Source organism: Anser anser (assembly GCF_964211835.1).
Source record: "Anser anser genome assembly, chromosome: Z".
NCBI classification, from domain to species: domain Eukaryota; kingdom Metazoa; phylum Chordata; class Aves; order Anseriformes; family Anatidae; genus Anser; species Anser anser.
The window spans coordinates 77,837,919-77,850,007 of record NC_139723.1 but is presented as its reverse complement, the minus strand read 5'-3'; the positions used below and the strand labels follow the sequence as shown (position 1 = coordinate 77,850,007).

The following is a 12,089-nucleotide window of genomic DNA, read 5'->3' as shown; positions in this document are numbered from 1 at the left end:
GACACGATTCCCACCATGGGGCTAGGAAGAGGATTTATTTGGACCGGAGGAGTGAGCTGCCTGGCCCCTGGTCCTCTGTCACACCTTTCCACAATTGCTACTTGTGACCGTGGGCCTTGCCCTACAGGGCAGAGTAGAGTGCCCGCAGGTTCTGCCACTTGCTCTTGTGCACCGCCTCAGCAGAGTCTGCCTGGTGGGATCCCTGGTTCCACGAGGTGCTCGATGTCTTTGTAGCTTTGCAGGGCATGCTGGGCAGGGCGCTGGTCCTTAGGGCTGCCCTGCCACCCTCCTCCTGGGGCACAGCTGACTGGGATGGATGCTTCGTGCCCAGACGTCTCTCAAGGATCTGCAGCTTCTTGGCACGAATGTGCAGCTCCAGGGCCTCACGCTGCTCCTCAGGCATAAACGTGGCCTCAGGGCTGTGGAAAAAGACAGGCACGGGGCGGGAGCGTGGTGTCCTCGAGGCCGCTGGGCAGGCAATGGATGCCCCAAGCCTCCTCTGCTTGACCTGGTCTGGATGGAGGAGGGGCTTGTGCTTGATGAAGCGGACACAGGGACTTCGTGGTGGTAAGGCTCCGGCCCCAGCACAGGCATTTTTGGGCAGTGCTCGATGCATCTTTTCAGTGGACCTCTGCACTGGCCCAGGGAAGCGTTGCAGCTGTACTTCCCGGCACTTCTTTGTTATGTGCTCATTGAGCTTGCTGCGGTGCTCTTCCTTCAGCTGCAGCTTCTTGATCCTGAGAGGCGCTGCAGTGTCGGGCTCTTTCCCATTCCTGACATCCGTCACAAACGGATCCAGGATGATAACATAGTCAGTTTGGCAGCCCTGGTCTTTATGCATAATTCCGTTGGCCGGGCTGGGAAGCACTGGAAGGGCCGTGGACAGTTCAAAAGGTGGCTGGGACAGGTCGTCCTGTGGAAGTCGCCCCTTGGACACCTCCTTCCACTGACATCGTCCCTCTTGTGGGTCAAGTAACCTCTCGTGAACAATCATCCACCTTGCAGATGGCTCACTGTTATTGCATTGCGTGGAGCCCCGAATGTCAGTCCTGGGTTGCTGCTGTTTTATGGGGAGCGCGCCCAGTTTCCCTGCACATTCCTTGGGACTAAGAGCACAGTCTGTGTGCCTGCCAGGTGCAGACCTGTCATCTCTTCTATCTGTCTGGGGCAAAGGTAGTCCTTTTTCCCTCTTGGCCCAGCTGGGAAATGCTGAAGAGAGCATGGGCAACCCAAAAGGCTTCAGGAACTCCCTCTTCCTCTGAGGCAGCCCTCCATCAGGGTGGAGAATGCTCTCCCGGACAATGCAGTCCATTTGTGGTGGCTGGCTGGAGGAGCTGATCCCTGAGTGTGGCCCTTGCTTCCTCTTTCCTTCCATGTAATCCTGAATCTCCATCTTAGGTATTTTGCGTGCCCTCAAGCCCTTTGGGCATTGGTTCTCTGTGGAGAGCCCACTTGGTTTCCCCATGCTTCTGTCGGTGTCAGTGGAAGACTCTAATTTGTGTTTTTTCACAGTCATGCCATGACCAGCATTTCTCTGGATTGTAGGTGGTCTTGCTGTTGGTCCTGCAGCCACTTTGGCCATGCCAGGAACAGCTGAAGAAGCCATGGACAATCTGTGAGGCCGCAGGAATTCCTTTTCTCTTCTTGTCTGCTCCTCATCCTTATGAAAGAAGCTCTTGCGGATGGTGTTCTCAGGGCTCAGTACGGCTGGTTCTGCCCTGGGCTGTGCAGGAGGCCGCAGTAACAATCCACTCATGTAAGGCAGCCCTCCATCCGGGTGGAGAATGCTCTCACGCACAATGCAGTCCATTTGTGGTGGCTGGCTGGAGGAGCTCACCTCAGAGTGCAACTCTTTGTCCCTGTCTCCTGCCCTACGATCCTGAGTCTCGGTTATTGAACGTTTGAGGGCTGTCAGGCCATGCGGTTGCTTGTTCCTTCTGGAGGAATCACTTGCTTTTTCCACACTTCCGCTGGTGTTGATAGAAGAGAGCAATTTGTCTTCTCTTCCAGAGATGCCACAATCATCTTTCCTTGGCATTGCAGCTCGTCCTGCTGCTTGTCCTGCAGCCACTTTAACCATATCAGGAACAGCTGGGGGGGCCATGGGCAATTTGAGAGGGCGAGTGAGCTGCACCCCTCTGTGAGGCAGCCCCCCGTCTGGGCGAATGATGGACTCACGTACGATGTGGTCCACAGTAACTGACCGGTAACGCCTCTTGCCGCCTGCAAAACAGGGAGGGAGTCTGAGCTGCAGTGGGAGAGAGGCACCAGGGCCACCGCAGCCCCATAGGGATGGGCTGCTCGGTGCTGAGGCTCACCCACGGGGGACTCACCTGGCTTTGGTACCGGTGGTTGCCGCTGCCGCCGTCCACAACTTCGCCGGAGTCGGCCGTCACCCTGTGGGCACAGAAGCACGGCACTGTGACCAACCTGGGGAGGGACCCACGGGACCCCTTCCAACACCTCCTGGCCCCCCAGTCCCAAAGCCCCGAGTCTCCCAGCCCCGAATTCCCCCACCCTCCAGCCCCCGTACCTGTCGGTCTCGACCCCTGGAGAGCAGGGAGATCCCGGCCAGCAAAAGCATGAGGCCGGGGATGAGGAAAAAGCTGCTGTCGTCAGCCATCGCTCACAGCCAGGTACGACCGCACTGGCAGATGGGGGGTGGTGGCCGGTGCTTTATAGGGTCACGGCCGTGAGGTCACAGACAGCACACGGCAACGCCTCTGTGAGGTCACAGCCCCCAGCCCACGTTGAAGCAGGCCGGTGCCCCTGTGCTGCATCCTGTGGGGAGGTGGGGGACCAGGACGGCTTCCCCGGGCTCCTCGCTTGGGGCCAGGGTCTGAGCCCACTGCCCAGCTCCAGCCGTGTCGGACAGCTGCTCCTGTCCCTGACCCCAAGCTGGTTAATATGCCACACTACAGGTTCCCTTCTGATGCCATCCATCCTTTCCTGGCTTCAGCTGAGATCGGGTTTTCTTCCTAGTAGCTGGTATGGTACTGTTTCTGGGTGTAGGAAGAGAATAATGCTGATCACAGACCAATATTTTAATTATTGCGTAGCAGTGCTTACATGGAGCCAAGGACGTTTCAGCTCCTCACGCTGCCCTGCCATCGAGGAGGCCGGGGGTGCACAAGGAGCTGGGAGGGGACAGAACCAGGACAGCTGACCCCAGCTGGCCAAAGGGATGTCTCATACCATATCGCGTCATGCTGAACAATAAAACTTGGGGGAGTTGGCCAGGGTGTGCCGCCACTGTCTGGGGACAAACTGGGCATTGGTCAGCAGGTGGTAAGCAATTGCGTTGTGCATCAGTTACTTTGTGTATTCCATTTTTACTACTATTATCATCCCTTCCTTTTCTTTCGCTATTAAATTGTCATTATCTCAACCCATGACTTTTACCTTTTTTGTGGTTCTCTCCCCAGTCCCACTGTTGAGGAGTGAGCAAACGGCTGTGTGGTGCTTAGCTGTCTGCTGGGTTAAACCACAACCCCTCCTTTTAGCAAACTGGTAAAAGAGCTAGAGGAATGGGGAAGCACTGTCAAGTCTCATCGCCCCTGCAGTTCTCCTCTAGCTTCAGTAAAGACTCCAAATGGCAAGTGGCGACTCTCGGGAGATTATCCAGCCTTGAACACTGCCATTGCTCCTCGGGAATCAACCAATACTCCCAGGTCCTTCTCAGCCAGGCATCTTTCTAACCACTCGTCTCCCAGCCTGTAGCGCTGCTTGGGGTTGTTGTGCCCCAGGTGCAGGACCCGGCACTTGGCCTTGCTGAACTTCATACAGTTGGCCTCAGCCCATCGCTCCAGCCTATCCAGATCCTCCTGCAGAGCCTTCCTACCCTCGAGCAGATCGATACACGCACCTAACTTGGTGTCGTCTGCAAACTTACTGAGGGTGCACTCGATCCCCTCGTCCAGATCATCGGTAAAGATATTAAAGAGAACTGGCCCTAGTACTGAGCCCTGGGAGACTCCACTAGTGACCGGCCTCCAACTGGATTTAACTCCTTTCACCACGACTCTTCGGGCCCGGCTACCCCGGCAGTTTCTAACCCAACAAAGCGTACGCCAGTCCAAGCCAAGAGCAGCCAGTTTCTTGAGGAGAATGCTGTGGGAAACGGTGTCAAAAGCCTTACTGAAGTCAAGGTAGACCACATCCACAGCCTTTTCCTCATCCACTAAGCGCGTCACTTTGTCATAGAAGGAGATCAGGTTCGTCAAGCAGGACCTGTCTTTCATAAACCCATGCTGACTGGGCCTGATCGCCTGCTTGCCCTGCAAGTGCCGCGTGATGGCGCTCAAAATAATCTGCTGCATGAGCTTCCCTGGCACTGAGGTCAAACTAACAGGCCTATAGTTTCCCAGGTCTACCCTCCAGCCCTTCTTGTAGATGGGTGTCATGTTTGCTAGCCGCCAGTTGACTGGGACCTCCCCTGATAGCCAGGGCTGCTGATAAATGATGCAAAGCGGCTTGGCCAGCTCTTGAGCCAGTTCTCTCAGTACCCTCGGGTGGATCCCATCTGGCCCCATTGACTTGCATACATCTAAGTGCTGTAGCAGGTCGCCAACCATTTCCTCGTGGGTTGTGAGGGCCACGTTCTGCTCCCCGTCCCCTTCCTCCAGCTCAGGGTACCGGCTATCTAGAGAACAACTGGTCTTGCCGCTAAAGGCTGAGGTAAAGAAGGCATTAAACACCTCAGCCTTTTCCTCATCTCTCGCCACTAAGTTTCCCCCCGCATGCAGTAAAGGATGGAGATTCTCCTTAGTCCTCCTTTTTGTGTTAATGTACTTCTAAAAACATTTTCTGTTATCTTTAACAGCAGTAGCCAGATTGAGCTCCGGATGAGCTTTGGCCTTTCTAATTTTGCCCCTGCACATCCTTACAACATCCTTATAATCCTTCTGAGTGGCCCACCCTCTTTTCCAAAGATCATAAACCCTCTTTTTTTCCTTAAGCTCTAGCCACACCTCTCTGTTCAGCCAGGCTGGTCTTCTTCCATGCCGGCTCGTCTTCGGGCACGTGGGGACAGACTGCTCCTGAGCCATTAAGATTTCCTTCCTGAGGAGTGCCCAGCCTTCCGGGACTCCTCTGCCCTTCAGAACTGCCTCCCAAGGGACTCTGCCAACCAGTGTCCTGAACGGCTCAAAGGCTGCCCTCCAGAAGTCCAAGACGGCAGTTTTACTGGTCCCCCTCCTGACTGCGCCAAGAATAGAGAACTGTACCGTTTCGTGGTCAATCTGCCCAAGACAGCTCCCAACCACCACATCTCCCACCACTCCTTCTCTGTTTGTGTGGTGGTTTTACTGTGCTAGGCAGCTGAACACCACAACCGCCCTCTCACTCCCCCTCCTTAGATGAGGAGGGGAAGAAGTAAAGGAAAGAACAACTCACGGGTTGAGATAAGGATGATTTAATTAAAGGAAAAAAAATAATTATTAAGGAAAGATTATTATTAATTAAACAATTTAACTAAACAATTTAACTAAACAATTAACAATTTAACTAAAGGGGAAAAAGGAAAGGGGAAAAGGGAGGGGGAAAGGGAAAACGAAACAAAACAAGTAAAGGCTATGTGGAAGTGCAGAGGAAAGAAATTACTCTCTGCTTCCCACAAATGAGCGATGCTTGACCACGTCCTTGAAGCAGGGCCTCAACGCACGTAGCCGGTGTTCGGGAGGAGGACAGACGTTTTCACAACGAGAGCCCACCGCTCCCCTCTTCCTCCTTTTTCCACCTTTTATTGCTGAGTGTGACATCGTATGGTATGGAATATCCCTTTGGTTGGTTTAGGTCAGCTGCCCTGGTGACGTTTCTTTTCTCACATCTTTGCCCACCCCTAGTGGAGTTAGAGAGAGTCCTGATGCTGTGCCAGCACTGCTCAGCAGCAGACACAACACTGGTGTGATACCATCGCTGTTCTAGCTACGAGTGCAGAGCACAGCACTGTATGGGCTGCTGCAGGGAAAGTTAACATCCCAGCCCGACCCAGTACAGTTTGTGAGCAGAAGGTCTAGTGGGGCACCTCCCCTGGTAGGCTCACTAACCAGCTGCATCACGGAACTATCTTCCACGCTCTCCAGAAACCTCCTAGACTGCTTCCTCTGAGCTGTATCGCATTTCCAGGATATGTCTGGGAAGCTGAAGTCCCCTACGAGGACAAGAGCTGATGATTTCGCAACTTTTGCCAGCTGCCTGTAGAATTCCTCATCCGTCTCCTCATCCTGGTTTGGCGGTCTGTAACAGACCCCCACCAGGATGCTTGCCTTGTTGGCCTTCCCGCCGACCCTAACCCACAGGGACTCAGCCTTATCATTCCCAGTCTCAAGTTCCACAACGTCAAAACACTCTCTAATATAGAGAGCCACACCACCACCCCTTCTGCGCTGCCTGTCCCTTCTGAAGATCCTATAGCCAGTCATTGCAGCACTCCAGTCATGGGAGTGGTCCCACCACGTTTCAGTGATGGCAACGTCGTCATAGGTATGTTACTATGCGGTGTAACACTGTCTTATGATATGATGAAATTGCTGGTCATGAGACTAACCTGGTATTTGTACTCAGTCGGAGAATGGGAATCATTCCCAAAATACTCTTCTGAGCTCCTGGACCAAGAAACACTGCATTGAATGGGTGTGTCACCGCCCATATCATCCAGAAGCCTCCGGAAAGGTTGAGAGACACAATGGTCTGTTAAAGACTACAGTTCCCTTGCGTTGACCATAGAGGCTCCAAAGAGTGAGAAACAACCTGCAGCCAATAACACAGGCTCAGGCGAGAATCTCACTGAACTAGCATTTTTATTGGTGATTGCAGTGGTGGGCACCCTACAAGCAGGAGCGTGCAGCAGAGGTGTATCATAACCTTACATCCCCTTTTACCCAACGTTTGATTCCTCCCATTTCCTCACTGGCTGAGCACTACAGGTTTACAACCTACTTGACGCTTATTACTATACCATACATGTACAATTTTATTTGACCGACTTTTAATGTCTCCTTTAGTTGTTGTTTTCGTTTTTGTTTTTTTCCCTTCTTCTCTTGTGACTAGAGGGACTTCTTCTGCCTTGACTAGACAGTGGGAACCTCCACTGTCCCCCTATCTTCTTAACATACTTGGCACTGTTATACCACCATTATGCCTGCACAATCACTTTTGAATATGCAAGGTTAGTGGCATTTTCCCCTGCAAAACCACAACTCTCATTCCCACAAAAGGCCACGTGGCGACCCACAGATTACACAGCCCTGAATGCCGCCACTGCACTGGCTACTTGGTCTATTCCCAGTTGAACTGATAAAGTCTATTTTTCTAATGAACAGGCGTTTCCACGGATGGACACAGTAGACACGTAGGATGTGTTTTTTACGATTCCAATACTGGAGACAGATAGAGAGGGATCTGCTTGTACCTGGCAGGGACTACAATATGCATTTACTCACTTGCCGCAGGATTTTAAACATAGTCCTGCCATTGCTCCTGCTACACTGGCTAGAGAGCTAGAAATACAAAAATTCTTTCAAGACATTCCTGTGGTTCATAATAAAACAGAATCTGTTTTGCCAAAATATGGAGCTTCCATTTCCAGGAACTAGAAGCGTACTTGTTTCTACATACCCAGAGCAAACAAGAGCAGAAAACTGGTAAAGTAACTCAGCTCTTCGACAGATACAGGCAGGTGCAACAGAAGGAAATCAAGCAGATTTCTGCTCTTGTTTCCATGGTCCTACAAGTGGCAGGAAGATGTGATCGCTGGGCAGCAATCCCCACCAACCTGAACTCATGGGCACGAAACAGGGCAAGGGGCACTTTAGGTTATTTTACTGGCTTTCAAGAAGACAGGCCACCTTAGCTAGGCAAATGGTAGCAAGCCATCACTCAGCAAGAGGTAAAGCTGATGAAAAATGCCAAGAGAGAAAGAGCAGAGTGAAAGAGAACTTTAAAAAGGAGAAGAGCAACTCTTTAGTGTACAAAGCCAGGCTGCAGAGTGAGGAAAATCTGCAGTCTTGCCTGAAGTGCAGGCTTTGGAAAGGAAGCAGCAAGAAGGGGCTGCCTGAGTGCGTGGGTCGGTCCCGCCAGGCCTGCGGATATGGCATTACTGCCCCATGACACCGGCCCTTAATAAAGCCCTTCGCTAACTGCTCATTTTAGCAAAAGTCAAGCGGTTGTGCTGACAATTCTGCCATCAAGTGGGACCAAAAGTAATAAAGAGCTCCTTCCCAGCTGAGAGGAGGCTGAGAGCAGGCCTCATGGCGGCCTGCAGCTTCCTCACAAGGGGAGCAGAGGGGCAGGCGCTGAGCTGCCAGAGGACAGCAACAGGACCGAGGGAAGGGCACGGAGCTGGGACAGGGGAGGGTGAGGCTGGGTGGTTGGGACCAGTTCTTCACTGAGACGGTGGTCACAGAATCACCGAATGGCTGAGGTTGGAAGGGACCCCTGAAGATCATCCAATTCAAAACCCCCTGCCCAGCAGGGTCACCCAGACCACATTGCGCAGGATGGCATCCAGGCGCGTTTTTTAGAATATCTCCAGAGAAGGAGACTCCACAACCTCTCTGGGCAACCTGTTCAAGTGCTCTGTCACCCTCACAGTAAAGAAATGCCCTCTCATATTCAGCCAGGACCTGCTGTGCTTCCGTTTGTGTCCGTTACCCCTCGTCCTGGGTTTAAACAGCGGCCTCCTGTACTGGATGAGACAGAAACAGCCCTTTTCAGCCCTGAGAAGACCAACCACCACAGCTTCTTTCGGAAGGATGAAGGGGCAGGCACGCAGAGAAAAGGAATTCCTGCGACCTCACGGATTGTCCATGGCCTCTTCAGCTGTTCCTGGCATGGCCAAAGTGGCAGCAGGACCAACACAAGAGCCATCTACAATCCGAAGAAACGCTGATCATGGCATGTCTGTGAGAAACCACAAGTTACAGTCTTCCATTGGCACGGATAAAAGCATGGGGAAACCAATAGGACTCTCCACACAGAACCAGCGCCTGCAGGGTGTGAGAGTGCCCAAGCCATCCATGATGGAAATTCAGGATTACAAAAAAGGAAAGAGTCCTTTTTTGTCCAAAAATGTCCGAAATGTCCAAAAATCCCTGTGCTGGCTCTGCCCCCCTACCAGCACCAAGTCCCTGTGTCCGCTTCCTCAAGCCCAAATCCCTCCTCCGTCCGGACCAGGTCAAACAGAAGGAGCTTGGGGCATCCATCACCTGTCCAGTGGCCTCCAGGACACCACGCTCCCTCCCAGTTCCCATCTACTTTCACAGCACCGAGACCAGGTTCATGTCTGAGGAGCAGCACGAGGCTCTGGAGCTGCACATCCACAGCAAGAGGCTGCAGCACAGTGGGGACCACCTTAGCACAGAGCATGCGTCACAGCAAGCACTGCCCCAGGAGGAGGGGACCACCAGCACGGAGGGGACAACACCACCAAACAGAGCTGGTACTGAGGCAGGCCCCAAAGGGCACAAGTGGTGGCCCTGGAGTAGAAAATGCCCCAGCAGTGCTGAGAACTCCCCAGGCTTGGGCTCACGCTCCGAGAGCACCCCCAGGAGCACTCCACATGGCAGCTTCCCAGCAGGAAGGCCACGCTGGTCGGCCATGACACCTCCCAGCTTAACAGCCTCCACAAGACCCCAAAAGCCCTGCAGCCACTCCAGCTCATCCTCACAGCACCACAGTGCCCCTGTCACCAGGTACACATGCTCCTGTCACTTGTGCCAAGCCTGTGGCACCAAAGGTACTTTAGCGGTACCGACCGGCAGCAGCGTCCACTCCATCCGGGATAAGATTTCCCAGGGGCAACAGAAGACATCACTGCTGCAGAGCTCTACATCTGAGCGCAGCTGCCACCCAGCCTGCAGGAGAGGCAGGGCATGGGGCTTCCAGGTTTCAAAAAACTCCAGTTTCCTACAGAAAAATATTGACTTGTCCATGAGAGAGCTCTGTGGGGTCTCCCCCTGGCAGCAAGGTAGGATGTGTTGGGGAAGTCTCAAGAAAAGTACGCCTTCTTGTTCTTGTGTATAACAGAATTCCCAAAGCCACTGTTCCAATCTTGAAATACCTGCAGGCCAGGTAATAATTTAGGCTGTGACACATGGGTACCGGCCGGGCTGTGCTGTCATAGAATCATAGAATCATAGAATCATAGAATATCCTGAGTTGGAAGGGACCCTTAAGGATCATCAAGTCCAACTCTTGATACCGCACAGGTCTACCCAAAAGTTCAGATCCAATCTCTTCTTAAATTCAGACAGGCTCGGTGCAGTGACCACTTCCCTGGGGAGCCTGTTCCAGTGTGCAACCACCCTCTCTGTGAAGAACCCCCTCCTGATGTCGAGCCTAAATTTCCCCTGCCTCAGCTTAACCCCGTTCCCGCGGGTCCTGTCACTGGTGTTAATGGAGAAAAGGTCTCCTGCCTCTCGACACCCCCTTACGAGGAAGTTGTAGACTGTGATGAGGTCTCCCCTCAGCCTCCTCTTCTCCAGGCTGAACAGGCCCAGTGACCTCAGCCGTTCCTCGTATGTCTTCCCCTCCAGGCCTTTCACCATCTTCGTAGCCCTCCTCTGTACATTCTCCAACAGTTTCATGTCCTTTTTATACTGTGGTGCCCAGAACTGCACACAGTACTCGAGGTGAGGCCGCACCAGCGCAGAGTAGAGCGGGACAATCACCTCCCTTGACCTACTAGCGATGCCGTGCTTGATGCACCCCAGGACACGGTTGGCCCTCCTGGCCGCCAGGGCACACTGCTGGCTCATATTCAACTTGCTGTCTACCACGACCCCAGATCCCTGTCGCCCTGGGCAAGGGTCCTGTGGCTTTGAGCATTCTGCCATCATGGGGACGCTGCCCAGGGCTGCTGGCTCTTCCCAGCTACCCCTCTGCTGCATGCCGTGGACAGGGTGGGGGGCCAGGATGGCTCCCCCTGGGCTCCCTGCGTAGGGCCAGGGTCACATCCCAGCTCCCAGCTCCTCCCACACCCCACACCATACCCAATGCTCTGTCTCTGCCTGCAACTCCATCAGCAACCCTCCTGCAGTCCTCTGTTTGCTGAGCTGCCGCTGTCACCCTTGCCTTTTGGTTCTGGGTGGCGGGCACTTCCTTCAGCCCCTCCGGCCTCTGTCAGGTTTTCCAGCACCTTCCATAAAGCAGCACCCATGCCCTGTGTTGTCCCTCGCCAGCTCCCTTGCAGCTCTGGACACACACATCTCACCTGCTGCTTGCTGTCAGCCCCGTGGACTCCCATCTCCATGATGCGTGACACACCGCCAGCTAGCCGTCCGTGGAGGGAATCCTGACAGGGACTGGAGGAGGAGCCCCTCGAAAGTCACGTTGTCTTGAAACGTGTGTTAAAGCAAAACTGGAGCTATGCATGGCCAAACTGCACAGCCTCAGAAAGCTGATTTCAGCCCCTTGTCAGACAGGGGCAGCGCCTACAGCTGCTACGAGGGAAGCACTGGCCCTTCTGGGCACCCATCCCTTCTCCTGCCACCCCCACAGAAGAGGCCACTCCCCCTGTGAGAAACTAAGTTGCGTTTTTGCAGCAGAGAGCTAATTTTCTGTATTCCGAGCTAATTGTGTAGTCATAACAAAGAGAAATGCTAAGTAGATAAGTGGACAGTAGAAGGCCTCACTGTTCCAAAATAAGGTGGAAGCTTGAGAAAAACGGGATGAGCAGTGTGAGAATAGTAAAACAAAGATCACACGTTCTCAATACATAGCAAAGGGAAAAAAGGGAAAAAGGAGAAATTAAAGGGTTAAGAAAAGAAAAGAAAAGAAAAGAAAAGAAAAGAAAAGAAAAGAAAAGAAAAGAAAAGAAAAGAAAAGAAAAGAAAAGAAAAGAAAAGAAAAGAAAAGAAAAGAAAAGAAAAGAAAAGAAAAGAAAAGAAAAGAAAAGAAAAGAAAAGAAAAGAAAAGAAAAGAAAAGAAAAGAAAAGAAAAGAAAAGAAAAGAAAAGAAAAATTGTACATATATGGTATAGAGGAGCATCGAGTAGCTTGTGAGCCTGTAGTACTCAGCCAATGAGGAAACAGGGGAGGTGATCAGGTGTTGGGTAATAGGGAATAAAAGGTTATGATTTGCTTACAAAA

General features: G+C 52.6%; 1 protein-coding gene across 1 annotated transcript; it reads right to left on the bottom strand.

Moving 5' to 3' along the window:
• Positions 1-121: 121 nt before the first annotated feature.
• Positions 122-11,735, bottom strand: LOC310889561 (uncharacterized protein; the record flags this gene model as incomplete). The annotated part of the gene is made up of 3 exons (XM_083817146.1): positions 11,213-11,735; positions 2,334-2,397; positions 122-2,223 (listed from the first exon to the last, which is right to left on the bottom strand). Exons 1-3 carry the CDS (start codon positions 11,249-11,251, stop codon positions 122-124), a joined length of 2,205 nt encoding a protein of 734 aa, XP_083673272.1. The 5' UTR covers positions 11,252-11,735.
• Between the last annotated feature and the right edge of the window lie 354 nt (positions 11,736-12,089).